The 22939-nt window shown below is 37.4% G+C and overlaps 1 protein-coding gene across 10 annotated transcripts in view; it reads right to left on the reverse strand.

Moving 5' to 3' along the window:
• LOC137250560 (protein obstructor-E-like) overlaps positions 1-20167 on the reverse strand; it is a 535879-nt gene extending 515712 nt beyond the window's left edge. The window contains exons 1-2 of one of the 10 annotated variants that reach the window (XM_067783589.1): positions 20089-20167; positions 14550-14959 (exon numbers count right to left, since the gene is read on the reverse strand). In XM_067783589.1, the coding sequence (XP_067639690.1) occupies positions 14550-14607 (58 nt within the window). In that variant the 5' untranslated portion in view covers positions 14608-14959; positions 20089-20167. Of the gene's footprint in view, positions 1-14549; positions 14973-19959 lie in introns of those variants that run through there. The other 9 variants (XM_067783590.1, XM_067783588.1, XM_067783591.1 and 6 more) reach the window with 9 other exon arrangements.
• Between the last annotated feature and the right edge of the window lie 2772 nt (positions 20168-22939).

Raw genomic sequence — 22939 nt, forward strand, 5'->3', positions numbered from 1 at the left:
TTGTTGACAAAAGTTACAAGCTGTTTCAATTTTAGCGCGATATTGTCCTTTGCTGTTAATGCTGGTTTCAAGATAGACGAAGTTTTTAATAGTCTCGAATTTACATTCGTCAAGAGTGACGTGGCTGTCATGACTCGGATGCATCGATTCTTTCCTGGATGACAACAAATAATTCGTTTTTCCTCATTTACTGCAACACCCACTTTTTCGCCTCTGCAGAGAAGGCAGAACTTACGACGCTTTTGCTTAGGCCAATGGTATTAATATCATCAGCATACGCCAACATTAGTACGCTCTTTTTATAGATGGTACCTTCACGGTTTAGCTCTTCTGCTTAAATAATTTTCTCCAGTTAAGAGATATCGGTCGAAAGTCTGAGGCCTCTTGTAGTTTCGCATGGTTTAGAGAGGTAGTTCCCAATCCTTACGGAGCTGATGGTTTGTACAACGTCATTTGGTAGAGCCTTATTAACTTTGCAAGGAACTTAAATTCAGACAAAGCAGCATACAAGAAACCTCTAGTTCCCAATCCGGAGCTGATAGTGTTATACAACATCATTTGATAGAGCCTTATTAACTTTGCAAGGAACTTAAATTCAGACAAAGCAGCAAACAAGCAACCTCTTTTCGCTCTGTCAAGGCTGCTTTGAAGTCGACAGAGAGTGTCGATTCTCTTATCGTGAGTCTTCTCGGTGAGGTGGCGCATTGTGAAAATCTGTTCGATAGTAGATTTACCAAGTTGGAAGCCGCACTGATAAGTTCCAACTAGTTGATTGACCTTGAGCTTCGGTCCTTCGTACAGTTAGCTTGGTAGAACCTTATAGTAGAACTTTATACGCGATATTAAGCAGACTGATTTCGCGAGATATTGCCCGTCTCACCTTCTCATAGGGTGCCGGAGCATGTTTTCCATCACCGGCGATTAGGATGTTTGTTTTTTTCTCGCTATCTAGCAATTAGAAGAAGTGCTCCCACCACAACTTAAGCGGACACAGTACATCAGTTTACAGGTAGCCATTATCATTCCTGGTAGTATCTGGACCGGTCTTGAATACGGTGTTGTGGGCAATATTCCTATTAGCCTAGATCTGAAGCTTCTCGCACTCATGCCCTTCTGCCTCACGTTCTTTACTTCTAAGTAGGCATCTAACTTCTTACTTCGCGTCACTATAACGCTCCTTATGCCTTCCGTTTTTTCCAAGGCAGCCTCTTATTCCCTATCGTACGAGTTATCTTCAGGTCGAATACATGTATGTATATCTCTCAACCGAAGTAATATTTTTCATTGGAAGACATTTTTACATGGCTGGTCCCAAGACTAGCGCACAACATAGGAATGGGATTTGGAATTTATTTGAATCAGACGATAGGCATACCTACCGCGGGTTTATTCTAAGCCCCCTAATCTACAGGGGACAAACGTACTTAGCAACACTTATTTTCCTATTTTTAAGAACTCTAGACCTTTCATTTTATTTTGCTGGCTGTTATTTCTTATGTAAATATATCTTTTCTTGTCCTATCCTATGGTATATTAGTTTACTACTCAAGAAGCCTTTTCAATGGCGAATTCTCTTGGTATAATGGTTTCTATGTAGTATAAACAAACCAGCAAAAACGATGAATGCCTGTAATTGAATAAAACAAATTGAAAGCAAGGGCGTTAAATGAATGAGATAGAAGAGTAAAAAAAAAAATACTCAACGCAAAATTTTAAAATCTATTAAAAGTATAAGCCAAGCATTTCGTCCAATTTATAGAAGGTCAAAAGAAGTGACGGTTCAATGAACATAGATTTGCTTTTGGCAATAAACGCTATGGGGCGATTGATTTGTCGGTCAACGCTGCAGAAGGAAAAATAAAACAAAATCGAGTGTGGAAAATTCAATAGAAATTGAGATAACTTAATCTACCAAACATGAGTTTGCTTTTCACTCAAAAGCGAGCAGACCAAACGTTGCAGCTTAGGCAAACCACGAACAAAAATGATCAGGAAAATTACTAGCAAGTAAAATTTTACAAAGGGAAAAAAAAATACTTGAAAAAGGCAAAGAAAAGTATAAGTGAAGTTCAATGTAATTTCCTTTTTTTTGCCTGAAAAGTTCGTAGATTAAAACACAAGGAGCAAAACTAAGAAGCTTTATTTGTAATATGAACCAAAAAAAAATTTTTTTGAAAAAATGTTTAGAGAAAATTCCACACGTTTTTCGCTGTGATTGATATAGTGATATAACCTCTTGAATGCAAGTCACTCGCACTTTGAGTGATTGAATAACACGACCTACAAATAGGCATAATGAACTTAAGGGTATGATGAAGGACGAAAATGTAACAATTGATATTTGTGAAATTGAAAACAAACAAAAAAAAAACAATGGAATTTGCCTAGCGATTTCAATGAATTCAATTATTGCTTTCGCATGAAAAAGTTTTTGCAGCACAACGCGCGAAAAGAATTTAGAGAAAAATGCGCAGTCCATCTTCAGCATACTGTGGCACTTTTTGGCGTCATACTTAGCAAAAATTGTCATTCTTTAAAGATTTGCTTTTCTTGGTCTTCCTAAATTAAAAAAAAATAGGATTTTCAGTCCTGCTTCACTTCTTATCACTTCCGTTGTCGAGAAGGTTCCTATTTTTACCAGAAAATCTTTAGTAATTTTCCTTTCTTATTAGCGAGCCGCTGCATTTTTATGCGCTTTCAATTCTAAGAGAGTGGGGAGTGAGAGAGCAAAATTATGTGGCTTTTAAGTACTATAGCGGTAGTAAAAAAGCAACTGACCTGGCCGAGGACTATACTAAGCGGTGGGCAGAATCAGGATGATAAGAGTTGATCTAAAGCGGAGGCACCGACTGATAAAGATTGAACAGGGGTTGCGCTCGACATTGTCTATAATTCCGAGCCAAACATCCCGAGAGGTATGATGACCGATATATAGAGCGTTATTTTTGTTTGTAGAAAAAGAACTTTACTTTTCAATTGTCTACTTAGATAACACTTGTTGGCAAGTGTTTTCGCTATTAATGCTAGTTTCCAGAAGGACTTCTCCTTCAACGACACGAACTTATATTCGTCAATAGAAACGTGACTGCCTTTGGGCAGGTATTTCGCCTCGTTCTCATTTACCGCAATAAACGCCTTTTTTCCTCTTAATCTAATCCAGAGAAGTCAAAACTTTTGACGCATTCGTTAAGGATTGGATTAGTTTCTCCAGCGATGTGTCAGAAAGTCGCCTTGTCTAAGCCGCGTTTGGTTTCTAATGGCTCGGAGAGGTTCTTCTCAAGCCTTGCGGAGCTGGTGGTTTTGCTGAACATCATTTGGCAAAACCTTATTAGCTTTGCAAGGAACTCAAATTCAGGCAAAAGAGCATACAGGTAACACTTTTTCACGCTATCTTGCTGCTGTCTTGCTGCTTGCACTGATAAGACCTAATCGGTTCGTTGACGTTGAAGTCCAATGACTTCAGTAATTTTCACAGAACGCTAGATAGAAACTTATATTGAGCGTGCTAATTTCGTGGTTATTTGCGTTTTTGCGGATTTCGGAATTTCCTAATAGACGATATTGTGGCGAATGTTAGCTTCACTATGCTGTTAGTAAATAAATGCACAACAACAGTAAAGCAAGCAGCCACACTTGCGTACATGAACACACCAAAGTAAGCCATTTACACACACACGTACATAGAAGGCGACGAAGAACATCTCGCATACATATATGTAGTCATCAAGAGCAGAAGTTGTTACTCACACATACATGTATTTAGCTAAGTAACTAGGTATGAGATACAACTGTTCGTGAAAAGTCTAAACCTTAGCAGAAATATGCGAGCGAGGCAACAAAGAATATAAAAGCGCATGCTGAGGAATAATTTATCGGTTTGATTTAAACACGCTTGTATAAAGTACGTGATAATGAAGTATAATTATACTACTCCCAAACTAGCCTAAATAAATACCATTTTACAATACTGAATATTGGAGTTATTTATTCGACAGTTCAGCGAATCGAACGTTACCAGAAGGTGCATAATTATCAGGAATTTCCCAGAATTCGATACAGTATTAATCATCGGTTCACGGATATACCTTTTTCATTTATATATGGGGTATTCCCTCCCATTTCGACCAATTTTGAACCCGACCCCTTTAGAATTGGCTGAAAGTTTTTCTTATTTTTATAGCTTACGAAAGACGTTTTTCAGAAGTTTTTGAAATTTTTTCATCCAACTCAAAAAAAGTTATGAATTTTAAAAAAAACACCGTTTTTGTTTTCAAAATGCTATAACTTTTTTAAAAATTAACCGTTTGGGATCTTTTTTTTTTTTAATTTGTTTTTAAATGTACTTTTCGGAAAAAATTCAAAAAAAATTTTAAAGTTTTTTTTTTGTAATTTTTCAGTTTTTCGAGATTTTTCGAATTTCGCCCTTTTTTCTCATAAAAAACTTCAATCAACTCTGCAATCATCCCCACTAATCCCGGAGTGGGCCGAGAATTTTCTTTTTTTTATTTAATTAAAAACAAAAAACTTTAAAATTTTTTTTTGTATTTTTTCCGAAAAGTACATTTAAAAACATATTTAAAAAAATTATCCCAAACGGTCAAATATTGAAAAAGTTATAGCATTTTGAAAAAAAACACCGTTTTCCAACTCAAAATAAGTTTTAAATGTTTTGAAAAAAATGGTGTTTTTTTAAATATGTTTTTAAATGTACTTTTCGGAAAAAATACAAAAAAAAATTTAAAGTTTTTTTTTTTCAATTAAATAAAAAAAAAATTCTCGGTCCACTCGGGAATTAGTGGGGATGATTGCAGGATTGATTGAAGTTTTTTATGAGAAAAAAAAAGGGCGAAATTCGAAAAATCTCGAAAAACTGAAAAATTACAAAAATAAAAACTTTAAAAATTTTTTTGAATCTTTTCCGAAAAGTACATTTAAAAACAAATTTAAAAAAAAGATCCCAAACGGTCAATTTTTAAAAAAGTTATAGCATTTTGAAAACAAAAACGGTGTTTTTTTTAAAATTCATAACTTTTTTTGAGTTGGATGAAACAATTTGAAAAACTTCTGAAAAACGTCTTTCGTAAGCTAGAAAAAGAAGAAAAACTTTCAGCCAATTCTAAAGGGGTCGTGATCAAAATTGGTCGAAATGGGATGGAATACCCCATATATACATATATATTTTTTATACTCAGAGTGCTTTGCACACAGAGTATATTAACTTTGATTGGGTAACGGTTGGCTGTAAAAGTATTAAGGAATCGAGATAGATATAGACCTCCATATATCCAAATCATCAGGATCGAAAAAAAATTTGATTGAGCCATATACGTCCGTCCATCCGTCTGTCCGTTAACACGATACCTTGAGTAAATATCGAGATATCTTCACGAAATTCGGTACACGAGCTTATCTGGACCCAGAATAGATTGGTATTGAAAATGAGCGAAATCGGATGAGAACCACGCCCACTCTATATATATAACATTTTGGAACACACAAAAAACCTGATTATTTAGTAAATAATACACCTAGAATGTTGAAATTTGACATGTGGACTGATATTGAGACTCTTGATAAAAATTTAAAAAAAAAATTTTAAATGGGCGTGGCACCGCCCACTTGTGATAAAATCAATTTTACAAATATTACTAATCATAAATCAAAAATCGTTAAACCTATCGTAACAAAATTCGTCAGAGAGGTTGCCTTTGCTGTAGGGAATGCTTAGAAGGAAAATTTACGAAATCGGTTAAGGACCACGCCCACTTTTATATAAAAGATTTTTAAAAGGGTCCTGGGAGAATAAACTAAGCTATATCTTTGCAAAAAAGAGCTTTATATCAATGCTATTTCATTCCCCAAGTGGATTTATAACAATAAATAGGAAAAACTTCAAATTTAAAAACAATGGGCGTGGCACCGTCCCTTTTATGACTAAGCAATTTTTTATATTTCGGGATCGAAAAAAAATTAACGAATCGTAATAAAGTTTGGTACACAAATTTTCCCTATAGCAGGAAATATTTATAGAAAAAATGGACGAGATTGGCTAAAGACCACGCCCATTTTAATATAAAAGATTTTTAAAAGCATCGTATACGAAAATAGTAAGATATATCTTAGCGAAAAAAAGCTGTGTATCAATAGAATTTTACTTTATAAATAGAATTATAACATTAAATTGGAAAACACTTAAATTTGAAAAAATGGGTGTGGTACCGCCCCTTTTTTGTCTAAGCAATTTTCAATGGTTCGGAAGCCATAACTCGAAGAAAAATGTACATAATGTAACAAAATTGGGTACACATATTTTCCTTATAGCAGAAAGTATTTCTAGTAAAATGGACGGGATCGGTTGAAGACCACGGCAACTTAGATATAAAACACATTTAAAAGGGTAAAAAGTTAAAAGGAATAATAACCTATAACTTAGCAAAAAATAGTTTTGAATCAATGATATTTCACTTATCAAGCTTTATTGTAAGAGGAAATGGGGAGACATATTTTTAAACGGACGGTGCCACGTGTTATGTAGAAAAGTAATTTATCTGAAATGAAATGTACAATTGAAGCTCACGCTGAGTATATAATGTTCAGTTACACCCTAACTTAGACACCTTTAATTGTTTTTACTGCAATTTTTTAATCACATGCCCCATAGTGCAACGCATACAATTCGCATTAATTCGAATCCATTTTTTTTTCTGCGCTCAGCTGCTGCCACGGCGGCATATTGCAGACAATTTGAAAATAATTGTTTCTGCGGTTTTGTACAAATCGTTTTACACTCTCACGCCAAAATACTTGCCCTCAATTTACTGCTCCTTTACATCTCATCTTTCACTTCCTGGTCGTCCACACTTCCCTTGTCGTTCATTTTTTAATTTTAAGTAGTCTACGTTGGCTATGGTTATCCTTGGCTTGCCTCTCGTCATTTGTACGCCGTAATGGGTTCTTACATTTAACGGTTAAATTATTTAACACCTACATTCATTCACACACTTACGCCCTTGCTCGCACCAGAAGCAAATAGTAAAAGATGTAAACTGAACTTTTTAACTTATTTTTTCTCTATAGCTTTTTTTTTTTTTTTTGCTTTCCTTGCATTTGGTTTTTACTGATTAACTTTTTCCATTCATTGCTTTCGAAGTTTTTTAAACCACTTAAGCCTCTTCGTGCCTCCGGACATCCTTACATATGCCTATTTCCGGCGATGAGCTTTTGTGTCGGATTCAGTAATGAGAGGAAAAATATTGTTATATTCCCACGTGGTGGCTAAGAAAGCCGATTAACTTCTAGTCAAAGTTTGAAATCAATTCCTTTCAGAAGATGTGGACATGTTTAACTAAGTAGGAATGAAATGTCAAAAAAGTTAATTTAAGATAACATTAAGAGAAGATTAAAGTTGTTTGAGAGGAAAGTCGCTTTTGAAAGATCTATTTTCAGATCAAAATTTTTTAACATAGTCATGTTTGTACTTCTGATTAGAGCAGACATGGCAAGATAAACGTACACCTACCAAGGGGATGTAGCTCAGGGACAGAAAGCTGAAGAAATGGTGTTAGGTTAGGTTAGGTTAAAAGGGCAGGTGTGGGCATTACCCACATTTCCACTCGAATACATTTTTGTCCATTGCGTGTGCCCTCAATAAATGCAGGGTGGCGCCACGGTCGTTTAGCCCCATTACCTCCTAGTGGTCCTCAACGAACCACTTGCTTTCCCTGATGAACCGAAGAAGAAGCGAGACGTCCACCTTCCCAACCTCTGTCAGGCTGTCGAAGAACGAAAAGTGGTAGATCGGGTCCTCTTCCTCCTCATCGTGACAGCTTCTGCAGAGGGAGCTTGTTGGTATTCGCCACGGCCGGAACATTGGTGCGAAAGCTTAATGACCTGTGATGACATCCGTAAGTACCCTCACCGCGGATTTGTTCAGTTTGAGAGGGAAGTTGGTGCCTTTGCTATACGAGCATGGCCATAAGGACCTTGAGACTTCGCAATCAACCCTTTTGGTCCATAGCAAGTCCGTTTCCCTGTTCTCATATTCCTCCAATCTCCACAAGAGATAGCTCAGCGGTGGTCGTTCGGAGCTGTCCAACTCAATTTTGTCCAAATTGGAATTGATCCGTAATTGAAGATGGCGTCTTGCTGAATAGCGGTGATAGCTGGGTTCCAAGACGAAAGTAGCAGACTTGATGAATCTGAAATGATATCAAAGCATCAACTAAGCGATTCATACGTCAGGGGACTGCAAGCGAGACAGCTTATACCACCACAACAAAGCAATAAGTGACAAGTTTCAACAATAAATCGCGTTTGTGGACAAGTGCCCCCAAAAAAAAAAATTGGTTGAAGATCTGAGCAAATAGCTGCAGCTACGCCATCTGGGATGAGGCTATTCATTTCAATGAGACTGTATAACAAGGAATTTATTAACTGATATGCTAGAATGTTTGCCTAACCGTGTAAATCATATTCAATCCATTATTTTGAAGCCTTCAACTTCGTTCCGGAGAAAGAAAGCCAATATGTCAGGAGATCGGCGTCGGATAGAAATTAAGTCTTTTTGATCACTGCAGCGTCGTTTAGGCGCCAAAAATTAATATACGGTGTATGGATTGCTATCCATCGCTTTTTTTACTAGGGAGTACAGTTAACTAGGTGCTAACTGAATGTGGTCTGCCAGTGGAGGCTTTGGAATAACGCTGACTACGTGCTCTCTGCTTCTTCACAGAATGGCGTCGAGTTAACTAATCAAGCGCTAGTCTAGCATCACCTATTGCCAGGTACTGAGCCCTTTCTGGCCAGTAACTTATTCCAAGCGAAAGCTGGATATGCTCAGCATTGTTAGCTATTAAGAGGATGACATTTTGGAATCACTGAGTCATTTCATTACTTAGTTCTCAAGCTTTTGTGAAAATGTAATGTCGTAATGTAAATTGCGATGTCTACACTTTCCGCAACTTTGTCGTTTCCATGTAGCAATCCGCTAGGTTATTGAAAGCCCGTATAATAGTTGGATAATTTAGTAACTGATCGAAGGTCCTGGCTTCAAGTCCAGATAAAAGCAAAGCTGGTTCGCCTCGCATCAGTGGTTTGCCAAACACTCCGGGTGTACTCCTTCCATCAAAAGCTTTTTAGCGAAAACTCAACTGCCTATCAGATACCGTTCAGAATTGGCATAAAACGAAGAGGTCCATTTGTAGGACAAATTAGAAAGCACCAGGAGGAGTATAGCGCCAAGTATTTTTTTTTTTTTTTTTTTTTTTTAATTTCCATGTGAGCTGCCATTTATTGAGTAGTGGACACGAAACTTAACATAACCTAGCTGGAGTGTCCGCATCTGCTAAGTTATGTTATTCTCTGCTGTGCACAGTTATCTACATCAAAATAGGGTTAGTTCACATATTCTTTATCCGCACCAATGCTCTAACGGTTGAATAGGGTCTGTTCTGTGGGATCCCAGACAAAAATATGAGCGCTTCATCGACATTATATATAAATCTTGCTTGGTGACCTTCATATAAATAATTTAAGGACGATCGCTTATATGGCTCCGAAAAGCTATAGCAGATAAGCTTTTCAGGGCAGCATTACACTCAGAGCATTTGCTAAACCACTACCGACGAGCGAAAAAGTTTTTGAGAACCTGTTTCTCACTCATTTTCATCTGTGATATTTCTTGACGTAAGATATGAGCTGTTGACCTTCGGTGTAGAAGGCAAATCAATTGATCCCATGCAACAGCGGGATCATACTTTACACTCACACGTACCGCTGTTGAGTATAAAAAAAAATAAATGTAAGGCGCGATAACCTCCGAAGAGATTTAAGGCCGAGCTTCTCTTCCAATTTGTGTTGTGCTCCTCTTGATTTTCCCTATAAATTAGCCGAACGGGACCTACATGTTTTATGCCGACTCCGAACGGTATCTGCAAGGCAGATGAGTTTTCACTGAGAGCTGTTCATGGCAGAAATACTCTCGGAGCGCTTTCCAAACACCGCCGAGGGGCGACCCCGCTTAGAATAATTTTCTTCTAATTGAAAAACCTTATTTCTGAAATTTTGATGTTGCTTGGCCCGGGGTGTGAACCCAGGGCGTACGGTGTGGTAGGCGGAGCACGCTGCCGTATTTCCTCATAATGCTTGCGGATATGACTTCTTAAGCCACTTGGAGGTATGGCCTCTTCAATCATGTCTGTTGGGATTCCCAGGTTTATGGGTATTAAATTTAAACTGTTTTTGAGCATTTCATTTCTCTCCCTAATGTGGAGTATTCCCTCTTGATTGTGTAGGTGATGTTCTGGGGGCATAAGAAAATAGCCTGTAGCGGTTCTGAGAGTGGTGTTTTCTCTCAGTGAGTAATCTTTAGGCTTGGTGATCATATTGGGGACGCGTAGCATGTAATCGGCCGGCCAATTGCTTTGTAGGTCTTTTGATTTGAGCGTCTCTTTGGCAAGAGAGGAGGATTTCGTTACGTCTCTGGTTTTTAGTTACAACTGCGGTTGCATGCTCGCAAAATGTAGATCCTTATCGAACGTCACACCCTGTATTTTTGGGTGTAAAACAGTCGGTAGCCGTGTCCATATTGTGAATAAAGTCACCGATTATTTGATCGGTGACAATGTCAGGTTTCGCAGGTGCGAAAAACTGGAGATATCAGGGAGATAGTTGTTTATTTTATTACATAGCTCATCGATGTGTGGGCCGGGACCTGTAGCCATTATTGTGCAGTCATCGGCGTAGTATACAATGGTGACTCCTTCTGGTGAAGGTAGCTTCGATATGTAGAAGTTAAACAAAAGTGGGGATATGACACCATCCTGTGGTACCCCTTGTTTAACTCTTCTAGATTTAGATGTTATGTTCCTGAATTTTATCGATGCTTGCCGACCAGATAAATAATTTGCGGCCCACCTTTGGAGACTTGGAGGAAGGGAGGACCCTTACAAGTTTTGCAGTGGTGGGGTTTTTGATTCAATCCGCAATTTGTATGCGTGTTGATGGTGTTTAGCACGGTGGTAATGCTACGTATTTTTCTAAAACCATGCTGATGATTGGCAAGTTTGAAAGAGGGAAGCAGAATGGCTTGCAAGTGTCTTGGCTACTGGCGATGGGAGAGATATCGGATGATAAGATTCTCCTACGTTTCCCAGGCTTTAGTAGCAGTACCACTCTGGGCGATGACGAAGGATGACAAGGACAAGTTTAAGCCATGCGCTAGATATTGAAACCCCTCTTTCCCAGTTTTTTAAGCATCGGCGTAGCTGTGCCGTCTGGGCCCACTGCTTTAGATGGTTTAGCAAAAATGATAGCATCTTCAGCCTCTTAGGCGGTGATGGTAATAGAGGACGCGCTGTTTTTATGCTTGTGTGTGCGTCTCTTGGCCCGTCCTCTGGCTTTTTCAACCGTAGAATGCATAACTTATTGTCGGCAACACTTTATCGCCGAAGGCGATGGATATTTTTCGTTGTGCTTAGTCGGGTTCGATAGGGACTTTACGGTAGACCATAGCTTACCCACACCGACAGAGATTTACAATTGCAAAAACAATAATTTTTCACGTGAATAAAGAACCTGCAGTTCATAACGTATTCTTGTAACAACCTGATATTAGCAGCAGAGGAAAGTAGTCCCACATTGGGCTCAAAAAACTAGTAGTGGATAAGGAGAGGGTTCCCTTAATGTTACCACAGGTGTCATTAAACGCTATGTAGGGACAGTGGACTGCTGTACTTTGTTGCGCCCAAATTGAAAAGGCACTTAAGATCCAACTACCGATTATGATATTTGCCCCTCTTCAGTCTTTGCTTGAGTCCCAGCATCTATGCTAAGATTAAATATATGGACTATTATAAACTATTATCGCCTCCCATCCCAGCAAAATAAAACATATGTATGTTTTGATAAATTTTCGAATACTCTTATCATAGTTAGCTTTCATCCAATTTCTGTTTTAAGTGCCGATAGTCAATTAATATGCACCGCACACAATTAAACAAAAATCCATTAAGTGGCCAATTAACAATTCAAACACGTTTTGGTTCATACAAATTTTCATTAAAATCGGATTTACTTTTACGTGGCTTAAAGTATTAAAGAGAGGGGAATGATTTGGTATAAATTGCATTTGCATACATTTCTTTCTTCTTTTAAATTTTTATACCCAGCTGTATTAGAATATAAAAAAGCAGAGGTAGAAAGGCGTGAGTGCGAGGAGCCAGCCTCCGCCCGCAAGGTTTAAACGGGGACCTTGTAATCAATATGCAGAGAGTACTTATCATATAATAGAGGGAGCACTTCTCTTCCCTCAGCGGAAAAGCGACTTACCGCCCGGGGATGATGATTAACCCGAGCCCACAATCGATAATTATGGAACTAATGCGGCGTGCATGATAAAGCAATAGCTAATAGCAATAACGAGATTAAAAAGCAACAAGGCCTTGGGCGCTGACGGATTGCCTGCGAAGCTATTAAAATACGGCGGAGTAGTGGATAAGGCGCATACATCAGCTTCTTTGCAAAATTCAGTTCGACGAGTGCGACGATTTAAATCTAAATCTTCATCCAGTCTACATAATAGCGATCCAGCAAACTGCGTCAACTATCGCAGAATTAGCCTTCTTAGTAGCACACATAAGGTCCTGTCAAGCTTAATGTGTAAAAAGCTGAAACCCACCGAGCATCGATTGATTGAACGCTATAAGTGCGCCTTAAGACTTGGTAAATCTACGATCAAACAGAAAATCCGGAAAAAAATAATTGACACAAATAACCTCTTCGTAGAGCTCCCGATGACGTATGACACTATGTCTGAATATAGTTTTCCCGCAAGACTTATATGGCTGTGCAAAGTGACGTTGATCAAAGACATTGGAAAAGTAAAACACTTCGATTATTTGAAAACGAGCATTAACACAAACAGCAGAATCAATCTAGAAATCCAGCCAAAAAAATACTGCTATAGACTAAGTAGGCAATTGAAAAGTAAAATCCTCCCCCTTCATGGGCCCTTAGGTCAGTCGAAAAATGCAACCTCCGCAATGTAACATCTTTCAACGGTTTGAGGTTTTCGACTTTACCACCTTTTGTAGTACCAGCTTTCAACATACAAAGATTAGCCAATTTGAACTTAACAGAGAGCACGAAACCAAATAAACGATCTACGTAGGCATTGCTTCCTTGTTCGGGATACAAATATTAGCTCGGCCTATTACTTTGTTAGTGTAGAAATTGCAGTGAAAAAAGTGTGAGGAAAAAATTTTTGTTCAGAAGCTGAAAGAGAGCTCTGATAGAAATCCTCGACCTAACGAAGTACTCGACCAGTGGGAGATATTTCTCACTCACCATATAGTGTTACCCGGAATTCGTTTAACGACAAAACTGAAAAACCCAATCAAAAACCAGGACCTATGTTATAAAATAATTGCGTCCTCTTATCTATACTGTAAGCTTTCTAGGACCTATGCCACTTGCTGCCTCTAGATCTGATAGCTGTATCACCCCTGATAGCTGTAGTCTTAGCCTAGAAAGCGGAGGGCACTGCATTTTTTGCCAATCGTTTCTTCCTCCAACCCGCACTTCCTACATCTGTTATCACTAACTAGGTCTAATTTAAGAGCATGTGACGCCAGAAGGCAGTGCCCAGTCAGAATTCACGTCATAAACCTACGGTCCTTTCTTTCTTATGATAAAAGTAACTTTGTTAGTCTACGGTTGAAAGACCTACACATACATAAAGTAGTATGCCCCCTTCAAGAAATATACAGCTTTTAAACTGAAAGCGGACGTCGTTCTCCGACTGCTATCCAACATTTGAGAAATTTGTGAAATGTACGGCTCTCTGTGGGTCTCCAATATCATTCTCAAATTATTCTCTATCCTTAGAAAAGTTTTGACAAAATTTTCTGTTCTCAAATCTATGCTCAGTATATTTTCTCAGTTCATATCCCACATTATCTACCAAGTTGAGGTGAAGTGGAAAATAAAATGCTCTCCAAGGTAGCACCACCCAGACAACCAGCTGTTTATTGAGTAGAAATAAACAAGTGGTTGGTGCACTAATGAAGCGTTATAAATTAAAAATCATAATAGAAAAAAATTTCATAAAAATACTGCAGTATTGTAATGGTACATTTTAATCAAATTAGAGAATCACACTTGAGTACAAGTTGAGAACCATATTTTTCTCAACTTGAGAAACATAATATTTTTCATAGAAAAAAGTGCCCTTTTGGTTGATAACGCTGGCATTCTCAAGTTGAGTGGCAGCTGAGAAATAACGTTTGAGTTTTGAGAACTTTGCCATTCATGAACTTAAGATCTAATGTAACACCAGCACAAATGTTTATTGGGTAATGCGTATGTTAAAACACGCACCTGATTATATAAAGTTCACTTTAAACCAAACTTAGACTGCTTTATTTTTAGATATTTATTTCTCTTGCATATGTATTAAAGTTCATTGACATACAAATACAACAAAATTAGTATAACGAAAAAACCATCAAATCAAAAACATTTTCAATTCAAAAATCGAAATCTTTACTTACCAATGAAAAGCACCATGGCAATGCCACCGTATGTTAATAATTGATGTTGCTTCAACATGTTGCTGGCACGTTCGCTGTCAATTTGTTGCAAAGTATTTTTTCTGGCTCTTTTTTTATTGCGGTTGTTATTGCGTTGCCTTCGCTATTTTTGCACGCAAGCTTTAATTTTTTTCTAAAACAAATCCTTGACTGTACTTATTGCAAATCTTTGAATTTCTAAACACTTTTATGGAAATGCGATCGTGTTTTCTTTGCTGTATTTTTTTATTTGCTCTTATGCTATTTTCTTATTTAAACACTTTTGGTAGGTACATGTGGTAGGTACATGTGCACTTATTTACGTATGGATATGATTTTGTTTTCCGGTCGTTATTTCAATGAACTTTCACAATTTCTTTTATGCCTATTTCCTGCAAAAAAATTTCCTTAAAACGGCTATATATCACTTTTTTCCTACTTAATATTCATACAAACATTTTTAATTACTTTGGCTTGTTTAATTTACACACTTGTATTACTTATTACGTTTTTACTACGTTATGTTTTTTATAACAGTTATAATAAATATTTTAACATGGGAAATGCGAAGTACAGAGAATGTGGTGTTGGTTGTGCAAATTCAATTAAAACTTGGCTTGGCATTGCAGTTCCGGATATGTAATATGTTCATTATGCATATGGGCTTGAAATAGGGAAAATCTCTAATGGAAGACGGATACTGAATGATTTTTCATTTCTAAACAGCGACCGAAATTGGACCTATTTGTCCGGTAAACAGCCAAGTTCGCCAGAAAACTTCGATTCGGTTCGATATAAAACCCCAATGATTTTCAGGTACAGTTTTTGATAACAATCTCGGAGTTTCGGGAAGTCAATGGGTGCTTCCAGCGCACAACGCTGTAGATCAAACATTGATAATAATTTCCTGAGCGCAATATTAGTCAATTGAGTCATCGAGCTCTGGATCACGATCAAATCTCATTGGAACGATCCGTATCAGTACTATGAGAGTTGGCAGCACTCAAGTAATGTGTACACATAATAGGGTGCCTTTTCTGTTTTCAACCCTTTTTCCCGAATCGCCCCATACAACTTTACTTAAAAAGTTTTAACAAATAAACCATGCCACAATTGCGATATATTTTCCATATTAAATTGTATTGGATTGTGCACTTAAAAAGAAGCTAGAATACTAATGCTTAACAAAAGGGTCGGCAGTTAAAACACTTCCAAAAATGTCGGTAGGGGTACCAAATGCAGCGTTTTGAACTAAAAACTATCGTCTCCAAGCTGATATTAAACATTTTACTTCCGTCTGCAGCTTTAGCAAAAAAGGTTATTGGTCATTATATTGTAGGTCTTGTTTTTTTTTCTTTTTTTTTAATAAAACATTTATAGTGTTTCTATCATGATTTAAAATGAATATATTGTAAGTATTTTATGGCCTTAATAATATGTTTTCAGATTTAAAGTTAAAATTTATGGGATGTCGAGAGGAAAAAATCTGTTAAATATCGGACGCCCTAGTACATATGTCTGTAAATGCTACCAAGTAAAGAGGGTATGCTGTCAAAGATTTTACACAAAAAACCAAATCAACAGAGCCACCCTATTGTTCCAAAATTATCCGGATATATATCAGGATTACAGCGTTGTTGTTACATTTGCATGTTGAATTTTTATCGGTATCTGGACCATGGTCGGTATTACGTGTTACGATCAGTGACTGAACCCCATTTTCACTCAAGCGATAACTATGCAACTGTGAAACTATTTCTAAAAATTATATGTAATAGATTATGTATCTAACGAGTACTATTTTTCACTGGCTCGCATATGCCATTAATCTGATCCACCATTTCAGAGCTATTGTGATTTAAAAAATGAGTTTCGATCAGGGATCGTAACACGGACCCAGGTTTCATTTGAACGCAGCTACTGAGTTTTTTTTATCCACTCTACGGTTGGGACTTTCACGTGAAATTACTGAAATTTTTTTTTGCTACATTCGCTCAACGTGATTATTCGACTGTGACATTTTGAAATGTTAGGTATGAAAAACATTTTTCCTCTTAATATTATAGTGAAGTGCATGACGCAATAAAACCGGGATTCAAGGGGTTGTGTAGCGCAATATATAGCTTCTCCAAACCAATTATCAACCTCACCTTCGAGCGGCGAATCCCGTTTCACTAACAGACGAGGCTCTGGCTACCCCAAGCTCCTCATGGAACTTGGGGGTGGGGCCTGAAGGTTAATGTGGCCACATAAATCGTTTCCAAAATGGCTGGGCCAGCACCTTAATGGTGCTGTGTTACCGAAGCGTTCCGGATCTGTATCCGGCAAAGGACCATCACATCGATAACACTCCCCAAAGCCTTCGGGGCGAAACCTTATCGCTACAACAACAACAAAAGCGCAATAAAACCAGACAGGTGAAGTCATTATTACAAAATGGAGTCGCTTTTGTCAATACCTGTCCTCATAATTCTAAGTGTTTGCTTCTTGACTTATCTGCTGCATTAATTTTTTCAGCGTCATAAAAATACTAAAAAATTAATGCCTTTCTGAAATATGAAGTAACTGTATTGTCTTGTTTAGGGAGGGTTATAATTTTTTCCTGAGTGAAAATGGAAAAGTTTTAGTCAACGCAACTGAATAGCTGGATCTTCAGAGTATCCCATTGTCCACAACTAAAGAATATGGAAACATACTTTTGACGTCAATGAGATGATTGACGACCTGGAACAATGTCATGAAATCGCGAATAAGTATCTAGAAGGCTTGTAATACAAAACCTGGGGTCCAACATTCCGGTCCCGAGACCCAACATTCACCTATGTAAACGAAGCGTTAAGAGGTAGGTTCATTGAGCAGAAAATGGTGACTGGCGTAAAAATATAAAGCGGCAGAAATTTGACAGCAACGATTCTTCAAAAAATCAGTGCATATAGAAATTCATTCCGGCTGACCCTAGAAACGTTTAGACAAACATAAAATAAGCCGTATGATCAATCCCGACAGGGAAGGTTCAGAATTTCTCTATCTCTGTCCACCTGACTCTCCTCTGGTCAACCCTTTTCATCCTCTTTTTTCATTTCCTCTCCACTCAGCATTTTCTATTTTTTTAATTTTCTCGTTTTTCCTCTTACCCTTCCTGCTCTTGCTCTTATCCAAGTCTAACTATCACTATTACTCTTAATCGTATCCTTATATTATTCTTGCTCTTGCTGTAAACCTCTTTTTACTAATTTCTCTCAAACTTTTTCCTCCACGAAGTCGCCCCAAACCGTATGATTTGTGCTCTTTTCATTGGCTTTAAGTTTATGCTTTTAAGGAAGAGCAGATAAGGAAAGAGAGTTTTTGTAAACTATTAAATTTTACTTGAAAGACTGAACTGAACAACTAAAGTTTTGCATGTTTCGTTATTATACCCATCAGTACTTGTACACAGGGTATTGAAGCATTGATCGCATAACATTGGGTTCTAAAGTTATAAAGCAGTTATCGGAGCAGCTCGGCTCGCCGAACCGGCTATGGATATTTTGCGGTTTATCAGCTACACGATAACGAAAAAATACAAAACATATAGGTTGAGTTAGGATGAACTGGCTGGTCAATAAAGACCACACATAGGCTGAATGCTTCCATAGAATTACCAGAATTTGTTTGACAATCAAACGGAAACCCCTAATAGATATCAGGAATTATAAAATAGTTCCGACATCTTGGCAAATACTAGAATTTTTCTAGGACCCAGCCGCTAGAGTTCCATATTCTGCCGGCCCTAGTAGCTGGATTCTTGACCTAGGGATCTCACTTCCAACATCTTTATAAAACAGCTACGTAGCAAACGAGCGACCAAGCGAAAAATACCGCCGCTCCGATGCAAGTGACGACAAAACTGGCATCAAAATACATAAGAATTTTTTCTGAAACGGAGTCGCCCCACGACAGCGGTTTGGCAGGCCCCTCGAGTGTATTTCTGCCCTGAAAAGATTCTCAGCATATTCATCATCCTTAGCAGATGCCGTTCGGGGTTATGTTGGTCCAACAATTTGTAGGAAAATATGAAAAAGCTGCAAATCAAAAATTTAAAGAGAAACTCGGTCTTGATCATGTATACTCTTATTGTTAAAAATTTAGTCAATGTGAAATGAGCGCTTCACCACCTTATTAAAGCCAATAGGTGGAAAACCAAAAGCTAACGCCAATCATTAAGCCTGAGATTGAAGATGTCATTGGAATAACCAAAGTCTGAAAGATATTGGCGTGGCGTGCTAGCTACGCTAATTTTTAACTAATTAAGTCTGGTGGTAGCTGTTATTGGCCCTTTATATATAAGGACTTCACCTTTCCAGCAGCTTTTATGCCACTGAGGTATAGCAAGGGGAGATAATTACAATTTGAAAATATGCCTTACGTAGCTAAATCCTCCATACATATAATGTTTTAATATCGGCATGAACCGCGGCTCGTTGCAGTTGTTAACGGTATGTTCTATGCCAGCAGATCTACAGGTGGAATGTGCAATATGACATACAGTGCATACATAGGAGTTCCTTTCTGCGCTCCCGTTATGCTAAGCATTCACAGCCTGCATACCCACACAATTTTTTGAGGAAGGTGATTTTTTGCGTGGCCGTCCACCAAACAATAAGTCAATAGTATAGGATAGGCTTTACAATCCTTCTGGAAAGCCAATGAGTTTTCTTTTACATGCATAACATTCCGTCGAGGCATTTTTGACTCTCTCCTTCACATTCAGATTCCACGACTTTTTACTGTCTAGAATGTTTCCTATATATTCTGTACAGGGCTTCTCTTGCCGGAGAGGTGACTGCTAGCTTTCGTGACCTTATGCCTTCTAGTAAACAATACCATATCTATCTTCTCCGCGTTGGCGCTCAACCCTAGATAAGATGCCCAGGTATGTATCCCCGAAAGCCATCGATTCATCGAAAAGCTAATTGTTGGAAGGCACTTTCCACTTGTGATAACTGCAACGTCATCTCCGTATGCCGTAAGTTTAACGCTCATCGAATATCCTAAGCAGTTGATTGATAAACAGCGTCCACAGCAGAGATGATAATATCTCACCCTGCAGCGTACCCCTCTCCACCGATTTTGTGGTCTCATACAGTCTCTGTCTCCCTTACTTATCTTTCAATTCTCACAAGCCCAGCATTAGGCTATTCCATTAAATAGTATCTCTGGATCTGGTCGAAATGAAATAATTTCCTAAAATTAAAAAGATCTTCAACTTTTTTTGAAAAATATGTTTAACTAAGTAAAAAATGTCAGTGTTTTTTATTAGAATGTGTATTTAACCAGTCTTCGGCTTAAAATATGTTTGCACTGAAATGTGCATGTTTGCATATATTTAAGTAAAAAAAAAATCTTTTCTTGCATTAACGAGCTCCTGCTGGCTTGGAAAATATAAAACTAAAAAAAATTAAAACTGGAACCTCACAGGTGATCTTTAATCCACACATACATCAAAGTATATATGTACTAATAAAAAGAAAAGTTTATTTACACTACCGCACTGCAATCAATACGAATTCTACACGAACCGCACAGCTCTAAAACTCGTCTGTAACTGAAGGTAAAAGTCGAACTACCAGCTTAATGAAGCGCCCGGCTGTTAATTCTGTTAGCGGTGGCTTCAACAAAATGTTCAGACATGAATGGAAATTTTGTAAGTATGAAAAGACAAAAAACCAGTAAGGAAGGCTAAGTTCGGGTGTAACCGAACATTACATACTCAGCTGAGAGCTTTGGAGACAAAATAAGGGAAAATCACGATGTAGGAAAATTAACCTAGGGTAAGCCTGGTATGTGTTTGTACGATATGGGTATCAAATGGAAGGTGGTAATGAGTATTTTAAAAGGGAGTGTGCCTCAGTTCTATAGTTGGACGCCTTTTCGAGATATCGCCATAAAGGTGGACCAGGGGTGACTCCAGAATTTGTTTGTACGATATAGGTGTCAATTAAAGGTATTAATGATGGTTTTAAAAGGGAGTGGCCCCTAGTCGTATATGTGAAGGCGTTTTCGAGATATCTAACAAAATGTTGACCAGGGTGACCCTGAACATCATCTGTCGGGTACCGCTAATTTATTTATATATGTAATACCACGAACAGTATTCCTGCCATGATCCCAAAAGCTTTTGATTTCGCCCTGCAGAACTTTTTCATTTTCTTCTACTTAATATGTTAGGTGTCACACCTATTTTACAAAGTTTTTTCTAAATTTATGTATATTTTGCGTAAAAAAACGAATCCAATAACCATGTTTCATCCCTTTTTCGTATTTGGTATAGAATTATAGCATTTTTCATTTTTCGAAATTTTCGACATCGAAAAAGTGTGCGTGGTTATAGTCGGATTTCGCCCATTTTTAATACCAAGATAAAGTGAGTTGAGGTAAGTACGTCAACCAAGTTTAGTAAAGATATATCGATTTTTGCTCTATACTCAGAGAAAAACGCCGTTCTAAAATCCAGCACCACCGGACTCAATTCAAGCTTTTCATGTTCTTACTTTTTTGTTCTTGAAAAACGAACGACCTGTTCTTAAAACAATAACCTTGTTTTTGAACTGAGAACCATGTTCTTGAAAAGAGAACGGCTGGTCATAAAATATGAACGAATGTTCTATTAATGAGAACGATGTTCTTAAATTAAGTTCAAGAAAAAAAAAACGGTACAATTCGTGTGCACTACAATGTTAAGTACAACATTTGCCACAAGCTACCAAGCAGTTGTAGTGGCCCAGCGGCTATAATGTTGCGGTTGAGATCGTGTGGTGCCAGTTCGATCACCGTCAAACTCTAAAGTTTTTTAAAATATTTTTTTGTATTCTATTTTTTTAACTCTTATTTTTCGTTTAGTTCCATTCGCATATGTACAGGTAATTCTCAAACTTGTTATGAAATGTTTTAAATATATATTCAGATTGCATCATCAAATAATAAAAATTTCTCGATAAGAGAAATATATGAAAAAATGCATATTATGCGTTTTTTCGAACCTTTTGGCTTTTAATAATAGTTTTTTTGTTATTAATATTTTTTTATTAATAACAAAAAAATTATTTATTAATAAAAAATAAATAAATAATGGGGTAACATATAAAAAATTACCTTCCTCCCACCAATGATCAAGCACAAACCGTTCTTGAATTGAGACCGAAAACTATTAAAACGACCACAAAACGTTCTCGAAGCGTGAGAACGAAAAATCTTAAATCAAGCCCAAGTAGTGCTTGAAATGAGCACAGAAGATTCACACATCGATACCAAACTGGTCATAAAATACGAACGGTGTGCTTGGAAAAACTGTTCTTAAAACAAGCCCATCGGTCACGAGTTAAGAAAAAACGTACTTAACAGACTTTTGTCAACGAATGTTCTTAATTTTGAACTTGTTTCCTTCGTTTTAGAACGATTTTTTCTCTGAGTGTAGTTATCGTGTTAATGGCCGAGCGGAAAGACAGACGGTCGACTGTGTTTAAAAACTGGGCGTGGCTTCAACCGATCTCGCCCATTTTCATATAAAACAGTTATCATTATAGAAGCTATGCCCTTACCAAATTTCTCATGGATTGGTAAATTTTTGTTCGATTATGCCATTAAAAGTATTCTAGACAAATTAAGTGTAAAAGGGCGGACCACGCCCATTTTGAAATTTTCTTTAATTTTTGTATTTTGTTGCACCATATAATTACTGGAGTTGAATGTTGACATAATTTACATATACTGTAAAGATATTGTTACGAATATTAGCAAAACTAAGGAGTGCTGCCAGCTCTAAGCCGATCTAAGCAGTGACGTGAATGCACATCAATAATTCAATCATTATGTATCTACATAAACGAATAAATAATTGCGTCTACACATATGTACACATTCCGACGAGCAACATTTACATACAAGGCAGCAAGAGATGAGATGTCACACACCGATGAATTTACTTATACGCTTATGTGTGTGCGGGAGACTGTAAACTACAAACACATGCATATACCTTATCTGAGTTGTCACAAGAGAGAGCAATAATTTGTGCACGTAGTTGTGGCTGGCGATTTTGTAGCCGAAACAACTAGTAACTTCTGGAAATCGAAGAGCCTAGAAGTATGCAGCGTAAACTATAAAAGCGGCGCCAGCGAGTAAGAAGTAATTCAGTTTGATTTGAATTGTCAAGCAGTTACGAGTAAGACGATATCTAGCGAGCAATAGCACTATTATTTTGAAAGTCAGTTTCCTTTAAGATATCAGTTTGGTTATTAAGCTATTCGTTGCACAGTTTGAGTGTTATTGTGAAGTACTTAATAAAGGCCATTTTTCCATCATTCAATATTGGAGTTATTTATTCAACAGTTTAG

The sequence above is a fragment of the Eurosta solidaginis genome, chromosome 4 (genome assembly GCF_040869045.1).
Source record: "Eurosta solidaginis isolate ZX-2024a chromosome 4, ASM4086904v1, whole genome shotgun sequence".
Classification (NCBI taxonomy): Eukaryota; Metazoa; Arthropoda; class Insecta; order Diptera; family Tephritidae; genus Eurosta; species Eurosta solidaginis.